Below are 22730 nucleotides of genomic sequence, written 5' to 3' on the forward strand. Positions count from 1 at the left end.
CATTTTAGGAACGATGTAGAGTTGCTTGAACGTGTACAGAGAAGGGCAACAAGATTGGTGAGGGGGAACCAATGCTGTCCACTTACCAAGAAAGGCTTAAGTTCTGCAAATTGCAGCGGCTGGAGACTAGGCACCTGCGAGGTGATCTGATTGAAGTGTATAAGGCCTTGAATGGGTTGAGCACGCTGAATTCTGATGGGATTCTTCTGCTTGCTCAGATTATGAACTTAAGGGGACATAATTTCAAATTGAGGAAAGGTAGTTGTAGAATAGATGTGTGGAAATTTGCCTGGAACAAACTTTCATCTGTCGTGGAAGTTGATGGCATAAATAAATTCAAGGAGGAACTGGACAATCTTTCAAAGGGAATGGATGTGTGAAATTCGTTTTTTTTTTTTTTTTTTTTTTGGCTGATGTTACATGAGCTCATGTGCTGCTTTCTTGCATCACATGCCTCTACTACTACTAATCCCATCAGCATTGAGCTTGTTCAAACCATTCAAAGCCTTACCCACTTCAATCAGATCACCCTGCAGGTGACTAGTTCTCCAAATGCTGCAATTTGCAGAACTTGATGTTTTTTGGTAACCCTTTGTTTACCTAACTAGTCTTGTTGTCCTCTGTATTTGTTCCAGCATTTCTACACCCTTCCTAAAATGAGGTCTCCACACCTGTATGCAATAAAGATGCCACTCAATACAAAGGAATAAGATGGCCTTATACAAAGGAATAATCACCTCCTTATGCCTGCTAGCAAAGTTTCTGTATATCATTGACAAAAACCCATGAGCTGCTCTGGCAGCCTGTTTACACTGCTCAGAAATGTCATATCTGACTGCATAATTACCCCTAGGTCTTTTTCATTCTCCACTACCCCGAGTGTAGTAATGCACAGTTGGTACGTTAGTCTGGGGTTACTGCTACCCATATGCAATACTTGCATTTGTCAATGTTAAAACTTCAGGTGCCACTTTTCAGCCCTCTCATATCAGTCATCTAGGAATATTGCAGATTTCAGAATGCCTTATTCTTTTTTACTATTTGTAATTTAGGATTTTATACTTTAACTATACCTAAATAATGCTAAAACATTATTTTGCAATATAAAATAAGCTTTCCTCTGAAATTAAGTAAATCAATGTTACCTTTCAGCATGGAAGAGTACAAATCACCTGCTTTCAGTCAATTAATCAAAGTCCTGAAGGTGAGCCACCCCAGTAAGTATATATATATATATTGTTTGTAGGGTATCCACCATAACCTTGTTCTCATTTTGCCATCCATGACACCAAAATGTGCTGTGTACCCATGATGTGGTGTGGCACACCATAAAACTGCATACAACCAATGGCAGATTATGCATTTGAGGGGCCTGAGGCACAAACAAAGTTTGGGGGCCCACCAAAAATTTTAAAATATTAAAATGTAAATGAATAAATACAAGGCACAAATTTTTATTTAAACTTTTTATTTCTATAATAAGAAAAATAGAACAAAAATTATAAGCAAACATAAGTATCTAATCTGTGCTTGTGCCGACCTGTACAAATTCTGTGTACAATTCACCACTTGCCGGTGAATATGTGTGCACAGCTCTAACACTGTGATCACTGTGTCATGTCGATTTTTGTATAAATAAAACCTTTGTGTGAGTTAAAGCTTTAAAATGAAATAATAACAATTTTTTTCTGTTGGTTTGGGGGCCCCTGGGCATGTGCCGTACACCTCGTACGCCTGTGTGATAATCCACCACTGCATACAACAATATTTTCACTAATAAAAAAGGAAATGCTCGATGCATATGTTAGGTAATATACACAATGCAATGGCATTTCAGGCATGATTTTTTTTTCTTAAATTATATTTTTTCTTTTCCTGTGATTGATAGAAGAAGAGTAAATATAGTACCTTCTTATCAATTAATTACTAAGCTTATAACTTTATATATAATGAAACTCTATAGATTTGTGTTCTCTAAACTTAGTTATTCAATTTAAATACAACTGTGTAATATTTATCACTTTATATACTTTTTAACTCTCTCTCTCAAACACCACATTTATGAGCCTTAGATAACAGTACATGGAAAGCATTTATTGGCTGTCTAAAGCTAACAATGCTGTGTTTAATCTAAGTTATTTTTTCTATACAAACTGAAAAATAAAAAAAATAATTGCCAGATTTCTATTTGTCTTGTTTTAATGAAATTTGAGATGACTTTGGAATGATCTAGTTCAGTTGTTAGCTGTGGATGAACAGACAGACAGATGGATGTGGTGAAGACAATAGGTGCTTATTCATATAAATATGGAAATGCACCTAACAAGATATTTGTACATGTATTACTAGATCATAAAGATACTTTAGCTCTTTGGAGCTGAATATTTTGCCAGTTTTCTTGCACACCTTAAATTTCACTTTGGTTGATTCTCATCAAGTATTCTTTCTAATCTGCTAGTAACAGATTTACCTACAAGAATACCGGACAGTCCTAACCATACAGCCAACACGCTTGATCTTTTTCTCACAAACAACCCTTCTAAGTACATGGTTGAAGTGAGTGGTCCTTTAGGTACCTCAGATCACAATTTGGTGATTTTCTCTTCTCCAATGGAGCCTTTATCTCATGGCTGTTCCCAACCTCGTATTGTTTGGCATTACAAGAATGCAAAATGGGATGACCTGTGAGTCTTCTTTTTCTTGGTCGGATTACTGTTTCAAAACTTCAACGTTTGCTCACATAGTGTCAGTGAAATTATTCTTGTAGGAATGGAATCCTTTATTCCACACTCCACTCTGGAATCTCGTCCTTTATCTAAACCTTGGTTTTCCAATGAAAATGCTAAGGCTGTTCAAGAGAAGAATACTGCATATCGTAATTGGCTTGTTTTCAATTCTTCAGTTTCATTTTCTGCCTACACCAAAGCTCACAACAGTTGTAAAGCAGTCATTAATCAGTCAAAACTAGATTTTGAACAGACTAAGAGTAGAAAACTTGCTTCTTGCCCTAATTGTAGCCGAGCATTCTGGTCTCCTGCCAAAGCTATTGGCTGCAACTTTTGCCCATCTCTGCTCCTACCTCTGTCAAAACCAGATGGTTCTGTTGTCACTTCAGCCAAGGAAAACGCTGACCTGCTAGCATCTCATTTCTCTTCCAACTCATGTATTAATGATCTTAGTAAAACACCTCCCACCATTCCCAACGTGCTGCATTCATTGCCTCCTGTGGTCTTCCGTCAAAAGGATGTCAAAAGGATTTTGATGAATCTCGATGGTAAGACAGCTCCAGGTCCTGATGGTATTATTTCTCCACTTGTTCTCAAAACCTGTGCTCCTGAACTTACTCCTGTTCTTTGCCGCCTTTTTTCACTTTCTTATTCCAAAGGTGTTTTTCCTTCTGCTTGGAAATTTGTTCATATCCAGCCAGTTCATAAAAAGGGTGACAAGTCACTCCCATAAAATTATCGTCCCATTGCAATTACTTCTACTCTTTCTAAAGTAATGGAGAAATCAATTAACCGCCAACTCTAAACTACCTAGAAACCTTCCGTCTGATCAGTGATTGCCAGTATGGATATCGTCAGTGTATCCACTGGTGATATTCTGGTTTATATTACCCATTTTATGGACAAATTCAATGGAAAAGTTTTTGGTGAAACACAAGCAGTTGGCATAAAGGTCTTCTAAACAAGCTTCCATCTTATGGTTTGCCAACTGTTTTTTGTAATTGGTTATCCAGTTTTCCCTCTGATCGTTCACTGAGAGTGATGGTAGATGGCTCTCTGTCTTCTAACTTCTCCGCTAATGCTGGTGTCCCACAAGTTTCAGTTCTTTACCCACTCTTTTCCCCTTGTATATTAATGACCTTCTTCCATTGACTGGAAATCCTATCCATAGTTTTGCCGATGATAGCACATTGCATTCCACTTTCCATTTTGAGAAACCTTGTCCTGCTCAATCAGCTTCAACGTCTCGAAAATCTGCTACCAATTCCTTAAATGCCGATCTCCAGGTAATTCTCCAGTGGGGCAAAGACAACTTAGTTGATTTCAATCTTTCTAAAACTCAGTCTTGTCTTATATCTTGCAAAAAGGATTCTTCTGCTCCTATGCTTACCTTTGGTGACACTCTGATTTTTAGGCAAAGTGATATATCTCTTTTGGGGATTACCCTGACTTCTAATCTCTCTTGGCACAAGCACATTACAAATATTGCTTCCTCTGCATCTAAAAAACTTTGTTTTCTCTTTCGCTCTCGGTGTTACTTTTCTTCCAAACAGCTGTTCAGTCTGTACAAATCGCAAATCTGCCCTACCATACCATGGAATATTGTTCCCACATCTGGGGCGGTGCCCCCAAAACCTCTCTCAGGCTTTTTTATTCCATTTAGAATAGGGCAGTTAGGTTAATTAATGACTCTGCTCTAACAGAGTCTCTCCACTTGCTGTCTCATAGACGTACTGTTTCTGCTGCATGCCTCTTCTACAGATATTTCCATGGGCACTGTTCTTCTGAATTGGCTTCTATAATTCCTGCTCCATTTATTGTCCAACTTCAAACTCACAGAACCAACTTTTCATCTTCCTTGTTTATTCATTCAACTGCCGTTTTTTGGAACAACCTTCCTTTATACGTATTTCCTGAAAATTACAGTCTACATAAGTTCAAGTCTAATGTCAACAAATATCTTCTTTCGTCTTCTCAACCTCCAACCTAAGCACGGTAGTAAGTACTATAGGTTCTAATATCTGTCGTGTTTGGGGTTTTCATAAATAATGAAAAAAAAAATAAAGAAGTAATGACCTTTGTGAACAACTTGTAGATGTGGGTTAACCAGCTAATTGGTGATTATGTTGTACTTGTATTCAAGGATGGATATAAATCCAGACATTAACAAGAAAAGAAACAGACATGTGGTAAAATCTACTCCTCCATTTCCTTGTGAAATGGAGGAGTAGATTTTACCACATTTACTGAGTTAACAAAGTTAACTTTTCTGCTATACTAGCAGAAAAGTTAACTTTCCTGCTATGTATTTATTGGAGAGAGTTATTTTCTTTGCTACACCCACCTGTATATCAAATCATAGTTGACTGACAAACAATTGTACTTTTCTGTAATTTTATTGGTTTGTATGCTTGTTCAATAAATGATTTATTCATATTTTTTTTTTTTTTTTTTTCTGAAGCCAATAATGTCATGTTACACATTCTATAAATGTGTAACATGACACAACCAGAGTTGTGGGGAGTGAAGCAGTTCTGTTTGCTCATGTAGTTATCACCGAATTCCCCACACCATATTAGGTAGCTAATCTTAATACAGGATGCATGCTTTCTGGCTGTACTATATGTATGTGCATTCACATTCTGATTTATGTGTGGAGGCAGGAAAAACCTGAAATAACTCATGGGGAAAAGTTCTGCTTCCTCTACCTGAGATCGGCTAACAACAGTCGCAATTGAAGAAGCCTAAAGTGCTCCTCCATTCATAGACAGGAATCGAATCCAAATCCAATTCCTCCAAAATATGGAAGATAATGAGGTATTGTGCCAACTAAGTTGCATGGAGAACTACCAATGTGTAAATTGCTTTATCTGCCTTTGGAGCTCATCATGGCCATGTGTATCTCAGTGAGTCTTGGTAGCATACTCTAGGACTCATTATACAATTTGTTGTCATCAGAGCTGGCTCCTTCCACACATATTACAGATGTTTTTCATGGCAAATTTTTGCAGCTCACCATGCTCATCGCAACAAAAAGTGTTACATTCAATATAAAATTTTTGCCAATGTCACAAGAGGATACCTAGCCTTTAACTTTTCTTTATCTGTGTGTATAATACCTCATTGGGCTGTTGTTAAAAAAATTTTCCAGCAGTGTATGACTTCCTAGCAGCTGTTTTACATGGAAATGTTGGGCATGCTTCATTCCTGCCATCAGACCTGGTTCTCCTGCATATTATGGCCATGTTCACTTCACACATCAGCAGTAACAAAGTGATACACTGAGCACTGTCAAATTTTTATCAAAAACTTTTGTTCCTCTGTGCAGGTTATCCGCATTATTAGAATATTTCCTAAGCAGTATATGAGACTGCATTTCCATCTGGAGCCATTTTTCCATCTAAAAGTCAGTTGCACACGCCCATGACGGATCAAAACAAGCATTGTTAAATTTTTGTCATCATAAGAAGATACCTAACTTTTGTTACTCTATGCAGAGTATCTTAAAAAAAAAATTTTAATTTTCTGTTTATACTCCGAGATGACCAGATGGTCAGAGGAGTTCACAAGGTAGAGAGAATACAAGAAACAGCACCATATTCAGCAGTCATGGGCTTGAACCCCTCAAGGCACATGTACTTATGCACCCTGCATCTGACCACTCGACTATGGCAGCCTTTTTTTCTTTGGCTGTTATTTAAAAATTTCAAACCAGTATATGCAAGGCCAGATTTATTGAGGCAAGTGGCACGGTTTTGCACAAAAGCCCCAAGGTCGTAGGGAACACCAGAACAGTGCAATTACTGCTAGTTCAGGACCCACGAGATCATATTTTGAAAGCCTTTTTGTATATCAGATGCCAGACTATTGAAATTCAGCTCTAAATATGTGACTTTCTGATTTCATATGGAGCTGTTTTAGGAATATTAAGCTTGCTTAATGTTCATAAAATTTTTAGCTTGATTTATGATATGGGATTTGCTTAAAGTTGTAACTACCATCAGGGGTAAAGGGAAGGGTTTTTGCTTTCGTAAAGGTGACTACAGTGGTCTCAGAGATTTTTTTTAAGTTCTGTACAGTGGGACCAACTGATGATGTTACCAACAGCAAATTCTAAATGGGAAGCATTCAAGGAAGTAATATTGGAAGCTACTAGGTTTATGTTCCAACTCAAAAATACTGTTCTAAGTTTAGGCCCAAATGGATGTCAGATGAACTAATGAGACTCGTAGTAGAGAAGAAAAATGCATGGGATGCACATAAATTGTCAGGCGACATAAATCTTTTGGTAGATATAAACTAGTCTGTAATCAAGTCACAAAGGATGTTAGCCAAGCAAAGGCAGATTATGAGAAATCTTTGACAAAGGATGTAAAGAGAAACAGCAAGGACTTCTTTACTAATGTAAACACTAGAAGAAAGGGATGAATCAGGTTGTTCCACTTGATATCAATTATTTGACTGTATATGATCATTCTCAGATAGATGCCAAACTAAATGAGTATTTTGCATCTACATTCACAAGGTCACACGTTTATCAAATTATAACAGAGAGTTAAATGACTTTGTAATAATTGAGAGCGAAGTGGAGGAGAAATGGTTGTAGTTAAACGTATGAAAAGCATCTGGGGTAGAAGAGATATATCTAGTTATATTAAAGAAGGTAGCAAAGGAAGTAAGCAAACCCTTAGCCATAATTATGAGAGCATCCTTGGACTCAGGGGAAGTTCCCATGGACTGGAAATGTGCAAATGTATCTCCAATTCACAAAGGGGGGGGGTGGTCAAAAGGTGACATGAGTAATTACAAACCTGTTAGTTGGATTTATATTCCAGGGAAAATAATGGAGTCACTGGTTAAAGAAGCATTGCAGGATCATCTAGACAAGACAGCAGTAATAATTCAGACACAGCATGGGTTTGTTAAGGGGAAGTCTTGTCTGTCCAATTTGATTGTATACTATGGTGTGGTGAAAAAGGAACTGGATGCAAAAAATAATTTTGATATCATCTACTTGGATTTCAGGAAAGCTTTTGATATTGTTGCATGTGGATTGGGGCAGTATGACATTAAGAGCAAGTTGCTACAATGGATAAAAGGATGATTGAGTGGGAGAAGACAGACTGGTAATCAGTGGATACTGCTGTTCGTGGACTAATGTTATTAATGGTGTCCTCAGGGTTTGGCCCATTGTTGCTTTGTATATTTATCAATGATATTGATGAAGGTATATCAAGCTTAATATCAAAGTTTGCAGATTTTCTTTTTTTTTTTTGGTAGTTGTTGGCGCATTGGCTTCTATGGCCATAATGCACCTCCCAAGGTTTTTTTCAGTACTTTGATCCAAGCCCGAGGCGGCATTCGAACCCGCGACCTTTGGGTTGCCAGGCAGGCACTTTACCACCTGGCTAGCCCAGTCGGCAGTTTGCAGATGATACAAAGGTTGGCAAAGTTGTTAATAACAGTAATGACAATATGCTGTTGCAACAGGATCTGGAAACGTTTGGCAGATGGGCTGAGAAGTGGCAACTGAAGTTTAACATTGACAAATGTAAAGTACTGCATATGGGAATCAGTAACCCAGAGTAACGTATCAATTGTGTAGTGCTACAGTGACACTGGTAGAAAATGAAAAGGACCTGGGGGTAATTGTGCAGGCAGATATGAAGTTTTCTGAGCAGTGCAGACGGTCTGCAAGAGTAGCTCATGGTGTCTTGTCAATGATATACAGGAATTTTTCTAATGATTTGATTATCCCCTTGTATAAGGCAATTGTCAAGCCACACCTTGAGTACTGCATACTGGTCTGGAATCCTCCTTTTAGGAAGGATGTAGAGTTGCTAGAACGAGTATAGTGAAGGGCAACAAGACTGGTAAGGGAAACAAAGGGGTGTTCTTATGAAGAAAGGCTTAAGTTCTGCAAATTGCAGCTTCTGGAGACTAGGCTGAGAGGCGATATGACTGAGGTGTATAAGGCCTTGAATGGGTTGAGCAGGCTTAATGCTGATGGGATTCTTCCTCTTGCTCAGATTACAAACCTGAGAGGGCATAGATTCAAAGTAAGGAAAGACAGTTGTAGAATAGATGTGTGTAAATTTGCCTTTAGCCAGAAGGTAGTTGATTGCTGGAACAAACTTCCATCTGAAGTTGATAGCTTAAATAAACGCTAAGCAGAACTGGACAAACATTTGGAATGAATGGATCAATGAAATGGGAAGTGTTTTTTTTTTTTTTTTTTTTTTTTTTAGTTGATGCTGTATAAGCCTGCTTTCTTGCATCAGATGCCTCTGCTAATGCTAATTATGACCAACTGGCCTGGCAATATCCTTTGGGCATATAAGGTCATTTGACCAGGTGAAGATATAAATCCAACTATTGAATACCTACAAGTAGTCACAAACTTGCTACCTACTGCAAATATCATAGTGTGTGCTGATGTCAACTGTCGGTCAGCCTTATGGCATAACCATACGGAAGACAGAGCAGGCGCACACACACACACACACACACACACAATGGTCAGATCCTTTCAGACTATATAGCTGCCTCACCCTTTCAAGTGCTAAACCAACCAAATAACCTTCCAACTTTTAGCAGTGGAAGAGTGACTCTTGCCACCAATTCAATAGCTTATAAAATCACAGACTGGTGTATCCAGCCAGCCTGGACCACATCAGATCATATAGAGCCATTTCCTTCAAACTAAACAGGCAATTACAAACAACCCAACACTCCCTGTTGGATATCAAAAGATATAACCTTAAAAAGGCAAACTAGCAGATTATTGCAGAACATACAGCAGCTGAGCTGCAAAAACATGAAAATGAGTGGTCTAGATCAGGCAACTATAGCCTGGACGAGCAAGCACTGACTATGACAAACATTTTAACAAAAACAACAATCCTGTCTATCCCACAGAAAAAACCGAGGAAGCAGGCAGTTCCCTGGTAGTGCCCCTAACTGACTATACTCAGAAGTAGAGTACACCAGGCAAGGAGACATTTTCAAAGAGCCAGAACATCTTGGCCACAAAATGAGGTGGATGCACTGAGAGATTCTTATAGAACTCTCAGAAATCAGTATACAGCCCTCATAAGAGACAAGAAAAAGGAGTGCTGGAGGCACTTAGTGGGAACTACTGGAAACAATAACCTTTGGGGAGTTGTCTACAGAATAGTGACCAACAAACTGCCAAGAGGATATGTCTTAGAAACTACTGTCAAACCAGATGGAACCCCAACCCTGTGTTGGGTGGATTCTGTAAATAACATTCTAGACAGTATCATTCAGACTGAAACTGGAAATCATTCCCCCACCCAGCTAGACATTATAAAAGAAACCACTGAATATGATAATGCCAATATTGAACCTCTGTTTACTATACAAGACTTAGAAATAGCACTATCTAAAACCAAAAACAATAAATGCCCAGGTTTTGATCTCTTAGAGGTTGAGATTATCAAAAAATTAAGGGAAATAGCACCAGACAAATTAATAGCACTATATAATAACTGTATGACAGAAGGTATATTCCCAAAAATATGGAAAAAAGCAGTGTTAAGATTAATTCTTAGAAACACTGAAAAACTCCCTACTGATCCCAAATCATATAGACCAATAGCCCTACTCCCTGTACTAGGGAAAATATATGAAAGACTAATATATAGCAGATTAGCTCAATATTACACAGAAGCAGATTTACATTCCAACAATCAGTATGGTTTTAAGCAGGGCAATTCTACGGAGGATGCCATGCACCATCTACTGACAACAGTTAAAAACACAGAGGAGAAATATATGCTAGCAATCTCCATTGACTTTTCTGGCACATTTGACTCACTCTGGTGGCCTAGTGTCCTTAGGAGACTCCACCAGGCAAATGTGTCCTTAGGAGACTCCACAAAACCTCTGTAAGGTAATAAACACAGCTATCTTACAGACAGAAGTGTCTTAGTACACACAAGGTTCCAGGAATTGACAAGCCCTGTGAATAAAGGCTGCCTTCAGGGTTCAATCCTTGGCCCTTTCTTCTGGAACATTGTTCTGAACGAATTTCTGGCCTTGGATCTGGGCCCCATGGAAAGCCTGGCCTTTGCAGATGACATGATTTTCCTTGTAAAAGGTAACACATGAGTGGTTGTAGAGCAAAGATCAAATGCTGCTCTCTTGCAGCTGCAGGAGTGGGCACAAATGCACATGCTCAAAATATCTCCTGAAAAAAGCCAAACAAATACTTTTCTAAAAGGCAATTTGGACATAAGAAGATGCCCACAAATCAAAATTAACACAACCACTATAAAAATGGTAACAGAACTAAAATTAAGGGAAATAGCACCAGACAAATTAATATCACTATATAATAACTGTATGACAGAAGGTATATTCCCAAAAATATGGAAAAAAGCAGTGTTAAGATTAATTCTTAGAAACACTGAAACATTGGATCTTGGAGTGGTCTTTGATTCAAAATTAACTTTTTACTCCCATTTGATATACTTGGCGAAGAAAGTGAGAAATTATGCAGGTATGATTGCCAGGATCAGTCGAGCAGACTGGGGACTCAAAAGAAAGACCCTGGTAACCATATACCATGCAATGTTCCTACCTGTTATCACCTATGGAGCCGGTGCGTGGTTCACCCGCTCGGCCATAGTAAGAAATAGGAACAAATTAGAATCGATACAAAGGACAATACTACTCACCAATACAATACTACGATACAAAGCACAATACTACCAGAGCATATCGCACAGTAAGCACACCTGCGATATAGTTGCTGGCTGGAGCTCTCCCACTTTACCTGGAAGTAGCCAAAAGGGCTTATATTATAGATTTAAAAAGGGCATACCCACAGAAATTCTGGGGATAGTCCTTGATACAACCAACAAGAAAAAGAATAGCCACAAAGCTCCATGAGCTATGGCAAACAAAGTAGGATCAGGCAACCAGAGGTCTGGTTACTAAATGTTTTCTGCCATGGGTGTCAATGGTTAGCCCAAAGCCACCTAAGTGGTATGCCCCTGGACTCTTTTACAACATTTATATTGACAAGTCATAGCTCCCTAAAGGCAAAACTAACCTCCTAATGACCCAAACTGCACCTGTGGTGAGAGTGAAGACTGGGCACACATTCTATATAAATGTATAATATATGACATCCCCAGAACAGAGCTAATAGCACAGATTGCCCCTCCCTTCCCAGGGGAGAACATCTTTTCATCATAGAAGAGGAAATTTATAAAGCCTTTACATCTTTCACACAGAAAGTATTCAAAATGCGCAGAACAATCCAAAGAATAGCAATTCAGCCCTCCAGCAATTAAACAATAATCAGTATTAAAATTGCCCAAGTTTCCCACCACACCCAGACGATGACTTAAAAACTGTCAGGATAGCAGTATTCTGCACCCTGACAGAAACCTGACATGAAAAAACTCCCCAGGACTACCCTGCCATGTGTAGGAACCTGTAGCCCCACACCAAATAAGTAACCATGTAGGGGAGAGCGATGTACAGGCAGCCAGGGAAGCAGATTAACTGAAAAGTATCAATAAGCTAGTAGCAAGGGGATGCAATGTAGAATGAATGAATGAGAATGAAAGACAGAATGAACAAGTTGGGCACTGAGTGAACTAGGAATTATAGTAAAAGGGAATAAATGGCAGTTTTGGTGAAAGAAAGAGTGACCTAGCATGAGGGAAAGAGAGAGTGAATGGGAATGAGTGGAAGAGCAAATGTGGTTGGCCGAGATTGGGAATAACTTACATTACTTTATATATACTAACAAACATTTACTAACCACACTAAATGCTGCATTCTCCCCTGACCTGCAAAAAACTTGCGGCTAGGCCTGCACCATAACTGAAGAATCACAGTAAGTTGAGGTGCCCAGAGAGTGTAGTGCGGAAAGCAAGAGTCGAATAAACGAAATGAAAGCTAGAAGAATGAATGAATGAAAGTGTAAGTTGTGAGAAAAAGAACACAAACCATAAATGCTACAGTTAAGTACACACTAACCCTAGTTTTAATTAGTATGTAAATTTACATTACACATCATTGCATCCCCCCTTGGTGTGTGAGAAAAAGATGAATGAGTGTGAGGGGAAAAAATAAAATATATATACAAAATTTGTATTATATATATAAAAATTATAAAAAAAAATTTATATATATTTTATAAAAATTATAAAATTTTTATATATTTTATATAATATAAAAAAAATTATAAAATATAAGAAAAAAAAGTATAAATGAATGCAAGTAGAGTGAGAACGCAGATTATGAATAATATATGATGATCATATATTATGAATAATATATGATGATTCATAATGCAGATTATGAATAATAATAAATGTCTCTTCTACCCCTTCGCCTTGTGGGTTCCCGCTGTCAGCTAACATATCCTACCCCAGAGCGGGTTGGGCAGCTTGACCTTCTTACTGGATTCGATACTACATGGACATGACAACCAGACAACCATCACTGATGAAGACATACTGTGGCTTTGCTGCTGACACGTCATTTGGCGATCTGAACTGGGTACTCTAACCCCATCCCCAGGCAGGGAGGGGAGGAGACAGAGACCTGTCTCCTCCCCCCCCATATTTTGCCTGGTGGGGCTCGTCTCCACTGACCTCTTTGGGGCATGCCTACTCTGTTGTTCCTATTCTTCTATCTGTCTCCCCCCTCTCTCACTAAACTGACTGAGTACACCCCTAAACAGCCGCCAAATTCTAATCAACGTCTAAACTACCGCTTTCATGTAAATCTTTTTCAGTCAAATTCTAGTGTACACTCCCCCTTTTTTTTTAATCTACTGGGTGCCTGACCTGCCTCCTTTTGTCAAAGTGTGGGCAACGGTAGGTCCCAATAGGGGACAACTAACACTATCTTTCATCTAGCGTATAGCCTCACGTCTAAATTTAATAACATCAAAATTTTGCCCGACCTATTAGGCCTTTTAACACCTCTCCAGCATTCAACCCCAACCAGCGATTTCAAAACAGCAATCCCATTAAGCATTAATGTCAAACGCATGATTTTATTTTTTTTTAGGTCCTAGCCACTGAAATCCCAGGAAACTAGGTGGCAGGACCTGCCAGAGCAACTTGTTGTGATACTGGACACACCCAGCTAGCCTCCACATGGCGAGGTATGGGCAGCGTCGGACCCCACTAGGACCCTGGCGGCCAATAAGCCGGACAAACAATGGGCACAACACATCACACTTGGATACACAGATGTCTAAATGTTAAACATGGATATCTTTTTACAACTAGTAAAAAGTAGGGCAGTACATGATAAAAAAAAAAAAGTTTTTTTTTTTTTTTATCATGTACTGCCCCCCCCCCCCTTTTGTCATGTACAGTAGTAGTGGAAAATGATGGAAGAAAGCAAGTTTATAGCATCAGCCAAAAAAAAAATAAAAGCACACATACTCTTCATCCATCCTTACCCTCTAAGAATTCTTGTAGATCTTGCTTGAATTTATTGAAACCATGCACTTCCACACAACAGATAGAAACCTGTTCCAACAATGAACAACTCGCTGCTGAAGGCAAACTGCCACGCATCTATCTTGCAACCATCCTTCCTCAATTGAAATTTTGCCCCCTCATGTGCGTAGTCTCGGCAAGAGCAAGAATGTCATTCGCACTCAGCTTACTCATTTCATTCAAGGCCTTAAACAACTTAGTCACCCTGCAGGTGTCTAGTCTTCATATGTTGCAATTTGCAGAACTGAAGCCTTTCTTGGTAAGCACACCCTTTTGTTCCCTTCAATAATCTGATTGCCTTTCTTTGCACTCATTCTGGCAGATTTACATCCTAAATTGAGGCCTCTAGACCTGTATACAGTACTCTAGATGCGGTCTAACTATGGCCTTGTGCAAAGGGATAATCACCTCCTTATCCCTACTAGCAAAATTTGTGTATATCATTGACGAAACCCCATGAGCTGTCCTGGCAGTATGTCTGCACAGCTCAGAGAATTTCATATCTGACTGCACAGTTATCCCCAGGACTTTCATTTTCTACTACCCTGAGTGTAGTTCCACACAGGTGATAAATTACTCTGGGATTACTGCTTCCCATGTGCAGTACCTTTCATTTGTCAGTGTTAAAATTCAACTAGCATTTCTCAACCCATCAACCTAATTTTTCTAAATCTTGTTGCAGTAACATACCATCATTACTGTCGTTAACTGTCCTGCCAACCTTTGTATCATCTGCAAACTTTGAAATTAAACCCGATATACCTTCATCAATATCGTTAATAAATATTGAAAACAATGGGTCCAACACTGAACCCCGAGGAATTCCACTAATAACATTAGTTTCCAAAGAGCAGTGCCCATTGATAACCTGTCTTCTTCCACATAATCATCCCTTTATTCATAATAGTAACTTGCCCTTAATGCTACATTGCTCCAGTTTATCCAGCAGTCTTTTATCTGCAACAGTATCAAAAGCCTTCTTGAAATCCACGTATAAAAAAAAAAAAAGGTAAACAGCAACCATTATCAACCCACTGCAGAATGGAAACCTCGTCAACGATTCATTGAGGGAAATGGACCATAATCTGCCATGCTGGTCCAGTGCAGGTTGGCAGATCGACCATATTTAGCAGTAAGGGGCTTGAACCGCAGTCTACTCAAAGAGCATGTGCTATTACACTCCCACTCCTGACCACTCGGCTACAGAGGCCTCCAAATATATGATAATCCAAGGTCCATGATAATGGAAATCCAAGTATATAATATCAAAATTATTTTTTGCATCCAGTTCCTTGGTTACTGTATCATAGTAATCTGTCAGATTGATTAGACAAGAACATCCCTAAACAATTTTTTTTTTAACCAGTGACTCCATTATTATTTTCCTTGGAACAGATGTTAAGTTGACAGGCCTCTAATTACTCATTTCACCTTTTGATTTCCCCTTTATGATGGGGATACATTCACACATCTCCAGTCCATAAGGACTTCCCATGAATTTAAGGATGCTCTAATAATTATTACTAAGGGTTTCCTCACCTCCTTTTCTGCCTCCCTCAATATGATTGGATAGATCCCATTCACCCCAAATGCCTTTTTTTTATGTTCAGCTTCAATGATTTGAAGCTGAACCTTGGTCCTTGAGGTTGTCACAGACATTCTCTCAGATATGCCAGACAAGCTGCACTTGCTACCTGTGAGTCTAAAACGCTGATGGAACTGATATTCGGGTAACACTCAAGTGAAGTGGACCCAATTTCAGTGAAGTCTGGACGGTCTGTGACAGTCAAATCCTCTGCTTCCACTTCACAATGGTGGGACTGTTAGTAATCCTGGGTATAACCTCCATGCACAAGTACATGGTGGGTGACCATCCAGGTGTGATCCAACGTAAGCAGGGGTCGAGGTGTGGTGTCCATATGTTACCAGGCAGTACTAGGTGGTAGATGACTCTCATCAACCGGTGCAATACCACCACTTTGCTTATTGGAGGCTTGAAGTGGTGGAACCAATGTTTAGTCTGTACAGCTAAGTTCCGGTCAACCCTTCCCCATCTCTTCCATCATGCAGTATGATTGATGACTTTTGAGGTTATGATGAACATCGTGGTGAGATCCAATATTCTTTACATTTCAAGGGTACGGCTCTAAAACGGTTTTCGCAGGCCGGCTGGCCGCTAGTTAGTACACCGGACCGAACCTATTGGTAACTCTCTAGGAGGCTTCCGGATCAGCTAGTGTATAATCTTGCTACCTCTATTCTGCCAGATAGTGACTAGAGGGAGTCCAAGTAGTGTGTATGTGGGGAGCATTGTCGAGGCCACGTTATGTCAAGGATCGGGGTATATTCTTACCATGTGTAGGCCATATCCAAAAATTTCATTACTTCATACAGCATATCCCACCCACTTTTTCTTATTATTGAATACACCATGAATTGTCAAACTAATAGAGCAAGCTTATCTGCGAAAAGATCTAAACCTCCCAAGCACTTCCAAATTCATTTCACAAATATACGTGGTCTCAATTCTAATCTCAACGATGTCCATTTCCACTTGCAGTCTGCCAAACCCCATGTACTTTTTCTGACAGAATCTCAATTATCAGTTGATTCAACTACTGCTCATCTCAGATGCCCAAATTATTCCCTGTATGATTCTTTTCACCTCAAAGGTGGTACTTGTGCATATGTCCGTTCTGATATTCCCTGTCAGAGACTTGGCCATTTGGAATCTCCTCTCTTTGATCTTCTCTGGCTTAAAATCTCTCTACCTCACTGTGTCAAATTCATCTGTTGTCTCTACTGTTCTCCCAACTCCACTAATCACTTGGAGCTCTTTGACTTCCTCTCTTTACAACTTGACTTTCTCTTATTTGCTCATATCCAGCCAATTCCTAAAAAGGGTGACAAATCCCTCCCATCCAATTATTGTCCCATTGCAATTACTTCAACTCTTTCTAAAATAATGGAGAAATCAATTAACTGCCAAATTTTAAACTACTTAGAAACCTTCCGTCTGATCAACGATCGCCAGTATGGATTCTGTCAGTGTCGATCCAGTGGTGATATTCTGGCTTATGTTACCCATTTATGGACTACTTCAATGAAAAGGTTCTGTGAAACACAAGTAGTGACATCTCAAAGGCTTTCGATCGTGTTTGGCATAAAGGTCTTCTAAACAAGCTTCCATCTTATGGTTTGCCAAATGTTTTTAGTAATTGGTTATCAAGTTTTCTCTCTGATCGCTCACTGAGGGTGATGGTAGATGGCTCTCTGTCTTCTAACTTCTCCAGTAATGCCGGTGTCCCCCCAAGGTTCAGTTCTTTCCCTCACTCTTTTTCTCTTCTATATTAATGACCTTCTTCCATTGACTGGAAATCCTATCCATAGTTTTGCCGATAATAGCACATTGCATTTCCATTTTGTGAAACCTGCTCAATCGGCTTCAACTTCTCGAAAATCTGCTACCAATTCCTTACATGCCAATCTTCAGGTAATTCTCCAGTAGGGCAAAGACAACTTAGTTGATTTCAACCCTTCTAAAACTCAGTCTTGTCTTATATCTCGCAAAAAGGATTCTTCTGCTCCTATGCTTATCTTTAGTGACACTCCGATTTCTAGGCAAAATGATATATCTCTTTTGATTACAAGTCAGGATTACCCTGACTTGTAATCTCTCTTGGCACAAGCACATTACAAATATTGCTTCTTCTGCATCTAAACAACTTGGTTTTCTCTTTTGCTCTCGGTGTTACTTTTCTTCCAAACAGCTGCTCACTCTGTATAAATTGCAAATCCGCCCTGCCATGGAATATTGTTCCCACATCTGGGGTGGTGCCCCCAAAACCTCTCTCAGGCTTCTTGATTCCATTCAGAAGAGGGCAGTTAGGTTAATTAATGACTCATCTCTAACAGAGTCTCTGCACTCGCTGTCTCATAGACGTACTGTTTCTACTATGCCTCTTCTACAGATACTTCCATGGGCACTGTTCTTCTGAATTGCCTTCTATAATTCCTGCTCTCTCTCTTTCAAAACAGTCCGAACACGTGCCGCCACTAGCCAACATCCATTTACTGTCCAACTTCAAACTCACAGAACTAACTTTTCATCTTCCTCGTTTATTCGTTCAACTGCCGTTTTCTGGAACATCCTTCCTTCATACGTATTTCCTGAAAATTACAGTCTACAGAAGTTTAAGTCCAATGTTAACAAATATCTTCTTTCGTTTTCTCAACCTCCAACACAAGCACGGTTCTAAGTACTATAGGTTCTAACACCTCTTGTGTTTGGGGTTTGCATAAAAAAAAAAAAAAAAAAAAATTTCTCCTCCACTTTCCTTTCAGCTATCACAAAGTTATTTAGCTCCCCATTGGAGTTTGATAAATTTCTGACATCCCCTCCCATAAAGAATTCGTCAAGTGTGAATGTAGATGCAAAATATCTATTCAATTTGTCAGCAACCTGAGAGGAGTCATCAACAGTTGACCTACTAACATCGAGTGGCCCAGTGTGATTCAACCCCTTCCTTCTACTCTTAATATATGCATAGAAGTTTTTGCTGCTTTTCCTGGCATTCTTTGCCACAGACTTCTCATAATCAGCCTTAGCATACCTAACCCTCTTTGTGACTTGATCACAGACTAATTTATATCTGCCAAATGCTTCTGTATCACCTGATAGTTTAGCATTAGTAGAAGTATATAATGCAAGAAAGCAAGCATATATCGTCAGACAAAAAAAAAAAAAAAAACACCCCTACCTATTTCACCCATCCATTCACTCCAAATGTTTGTCTAGTTCTACCCTGAACTTATTTAAGTTGTTGACCTCCACCATGACAGATGAAAGTTTGTTCCAACTCTCAACCACCCCCTGGCTAAAGGCAAATTTCTGCGCATCTATTTTACAATTGTCTTTCCTCAATTTGAATTTATGTCCCACCAGGTGAGTAATCTGAGCAAGAGGAAGAATTCCATCAGCATTGATCTTGCTCAAACTATTCAAGGTCTTATTTATATTCCTCCCATGCACTTTTCTTCTCTGCTACGTGTCTCAAAATTTCATCTGACATCCATTTAGTCTAAGTCTTGAACAGTATTCTTTGGTATGAAAAGCCTAGTACCTTCTTTGATTGCTTCCTTGAATGCTTCCCATTTAGAATTTGCTGTTGGTAACATCATTAGTTGGTCCCACTGCAAAGAATTTAAAAACTCTCTGAGACGAACCTATCTTTGCTTTCAAAAAGGTGACTACAGTCACCCGTTGGAAAGCAAAAGCCTTTCCCTTTACCCTTGAAAGTAGTTATTTATTTTAATTAAATTCTGTATTAGTATGCTATATCGCTTCCACCCTGTGGGTCTTTTACCTGCAGATTCTTAATGTATGCATAATTACTGTTGATAACCGATCAAGAGTATTGCTTCCTCTTATTGTCTCTCTAACATGCTGCTGTAGAAAACAGTCATCCAAGAAATCTACAAAAGTCTTGCTGGTGTGTGAATGACCAACCCACAAATTCCAGTCAACACCTTGAAAATTAAAATCCCCATTATAAGACATTATGATTTACTGGCCCACTCTATTTTTCTGTACAGCTGTTCGTTGTACTCATGACCAACCCACAAATTCCAGTCAACACCTTGAAAATTAAAATCCCCATTATAAGACATTATGATTTACTGGCCCACTCTATTTTTCTGTACAGCTGTTCGTTGTACTCATCAGAGTCATTAGGCTTACAACACACTAATTTTTGCTTTCCTAGTGCTTATGTGACACCAAACTGACTTAAGGTTGCACTGGTTATCCATGTCAACTGGATGCACTGCATTGAATTTCTTGTGGTTTTGAACTAAGAGCATAAGAGCCTCCTCCTTTTAACTTGTCTATGCATTCTGTATATATTGTACCCTCCATATTAAAATTCTGCATCCCTTTTATTTGAGTGACTCCACGTCTCTAAAATCCCATGAACATCTGTATTTAATGACTTAATCAGTACTTCAAATACATCAAATTTATTTACAGTGCTTCTAGCATTAGTGTACTTCACGTGTTCTTACCCTTACACAGTCAATTTATTCACTGGTCCCACGATAACCTACAGCAGGACATGAAATTCCTGACACCTTGATTTACAGGTGGCTGCATTTGCCAGTAGGAACAGTGCAAGAATCGTCTTCACCTCTGTCTGTGGCTCTAGTTAATCCATTAGTCTGTGTATCCTCCCAAGCTAGCAGTTTTCAGACCCCTATCACTGCCATGATAGCAGTTTTCCTCACAGAAAATATTCTTGCACCTCTTCTATTTAAGTGTATCCCATCCCTGTAAAAACAGTCTCTCCTGTTAACAAGCACAGACCACACTGAGAAAAATTCTACCCCAATGAGCCTTGCACATTCTCTCCAGGGCCGAATTGATTGTCAAGGCTCTCAACCTATACTCCCTCCTGTCGTGCCCGGGCAGAATTACAGATACTTTCAGATTCAATCCTCGTTTCTGAGATCTCCTACTCATAATATCATAGTGCCAATGTGTACAACAGTATCACCTTTTGTGCCCTTGAAAGGTGATATCTGCTCTACAACAGATAACATCAACAGACACATCAACATTTGCTCCTGGCAGACATGCCCTGGTCCTATTTCACATATCCTTTTTTGCATAATATATTTTCCATTTCCCTGATATTAGAGTCACCAACAATAATCATCTCCTTTGGGATCAATGCATTCTACCTTGGAGATTACAACTGTGTTGCCTGATGCACAAGTATGAGCTCTGGCATTGAGCCGGGCAGCTGAGACTTGATGGGCCCTGTTTTAATTCCTTTTGAGGGCATCTGTCCTACTGTTAAACTCTCATAAATGTCCATCAGGAAGCTGAGTTGGCACTTAATTTCTTCATACACTCTTTGCATCTAGCATGCACAAATACAGCCCCCCCCCCTTTTGCTGTAGCATGTTCTTTTCCAGACAGAAAGGTCTGCAAACATTTCACAAGTTGCGCATTTTTTTATGCTGTGATTCGTAGGAGAGTCGCCGCTTTGGTTCTTCCCCAAGCCACAGCGTTCCCTCTACTTTGTGCCCATTGCTTTGCTGTTAATCTGGGAAATGATTTCCGTTTAAATACAATTTAATTGTTCAACAATGAAAATTAATCAATTAATGGAGAATACTACACTAAGCTAATAATTCCTAAATGCAGTGATACGTATTACGTTATCAAGTTTTACATTATACTTTGCCCTATCAAGTTGAAAATATACATTACACTATATTGTTACGATCACAGTTTTAAATTAATTATATCCTTACTAAAAAGTAAAATTTCTTAGCTAAAAACAAAAAAAATATATGCCTAAGAAGAATTTAGACCCTTTCAGCTACTTATTATCACAATTTGACACTACTAGTCCACTGAACTACTAGTCACATGTTACGAATTTCACACCAAATTTCTTAGCTAAAAACAAAAAAAGATATATACTTAAGAAGAGTTAAGATATATACTTAAGAAGAGTTAAGATATATACTTAAGAACCTTCCAGCTACTTATTATCACAATTTGACACTACTAGTTACTTGTTATGATATTCACACAGTGATACCATAGCAGTATGAATAATAAGGCATAATTTACAAAATCACTAGATAAATTTTAAAATTTAAGCTAAAGAACATCCTAAACCTATTAAACTATTTTTCAAACACAATTTGATATTCTAATTAATCAAAAGTACTGTAAAAATTTCCAAATAACTTATCCGTTCTCATGAGCTCAAAATTTTTTGCCCTCATGCCAGTATTCTCATAATGTCTGCTTGAATATTGAAACTAATCACTAAAAAATGTGCATCTATAGTCAGATATGAACATTCAAAAGCCATACGTCAAGATCAGAAGCTATGTAGAACAAACATTGTTTTGGACTATTCTCACAATTTTAATTTTCTGTAATGTATAATTGCATCACAGAATTTTCAAATTGGCCTCTAATTAGCTGTAATGAATATACCTCTTGATTTAAAAAAAATAATAAAATAAATTTTTCTTATCACTTACTGCTCTCTTTTGTCATGTTCAGTATTCTTTTATCATCTACAGTTCTAGTTGTGTAGGAGAGAGAAACTTGTTGCAAACAATTCAAGAGACCATGCCATCTGGAGGAGGTGAGTTGGCATACTAGCTCATTTCCTCCAGATTGAATGGTCTCTTTAATTGTCCAACCATGCATTTGCAGTTTTGGCTTTATGGTTAAATTGCCCCTTTTTTTTTAATCACGTAAAAAAAAAAAAATCACGTATACTGTTGCAACTTTCCTGTGTAATCTCAGAGCTCAAGGATGCTGCTATTATTGATAGTTTTCTACTGGCAAAGTTTTAGTTGTCTAGAACCCAGATGTTACTGCAATAATCAACTACAAAAGGTAAAAGTTCATTTATAATTATCCTACTTTACACAAGATGCTTTTAAGATTTTTGAATATCAAATATTAAAAATATCT

General features: G+C 38.6%; 1 protein-coding gene across 2 annotated transcripts in view; it reads left to right on the top strand.

The window, feature by feature from the left end:
• The window catches only part of LOC150084762 (lys-63-specific deubiquitinase BRCC36-like), a 126784-nt gene that overhangs the window by 78913 nt on the left and 25141 nt on the right, over nucleotides 1-22730 (top strand). For both annotated transcript variants that reach the window (XM_090375513.1, XM_090375514.1), the window contains exon 5: nucleotides 1153-1217. In XM_090375513.1, coding sequence (XP_090231639.1) covers nucleotides 1153-1217 — 65 coding nt within the window. The remainder of the gene's footprint in view (nucleotides 1-1152; nucleotides 1218-22730) is intronic.

This window comes from Mastigoproctus giganteus, chromosome 6, assembly GCF_048544385.1.
Source record: "Mastigoproctus giganteus isolate SK-2022 chromosome 6, ASM4854438v1, whole genome shotgun sequence".
In the NCBI taxonomy this organism is placed as follows: Eukaryota; Metazoa; Arthropoda; class Arachnida; order Uropygi; family Thelyphonidae; genus Mastigoproctus; species Mastigoproctus giganteus.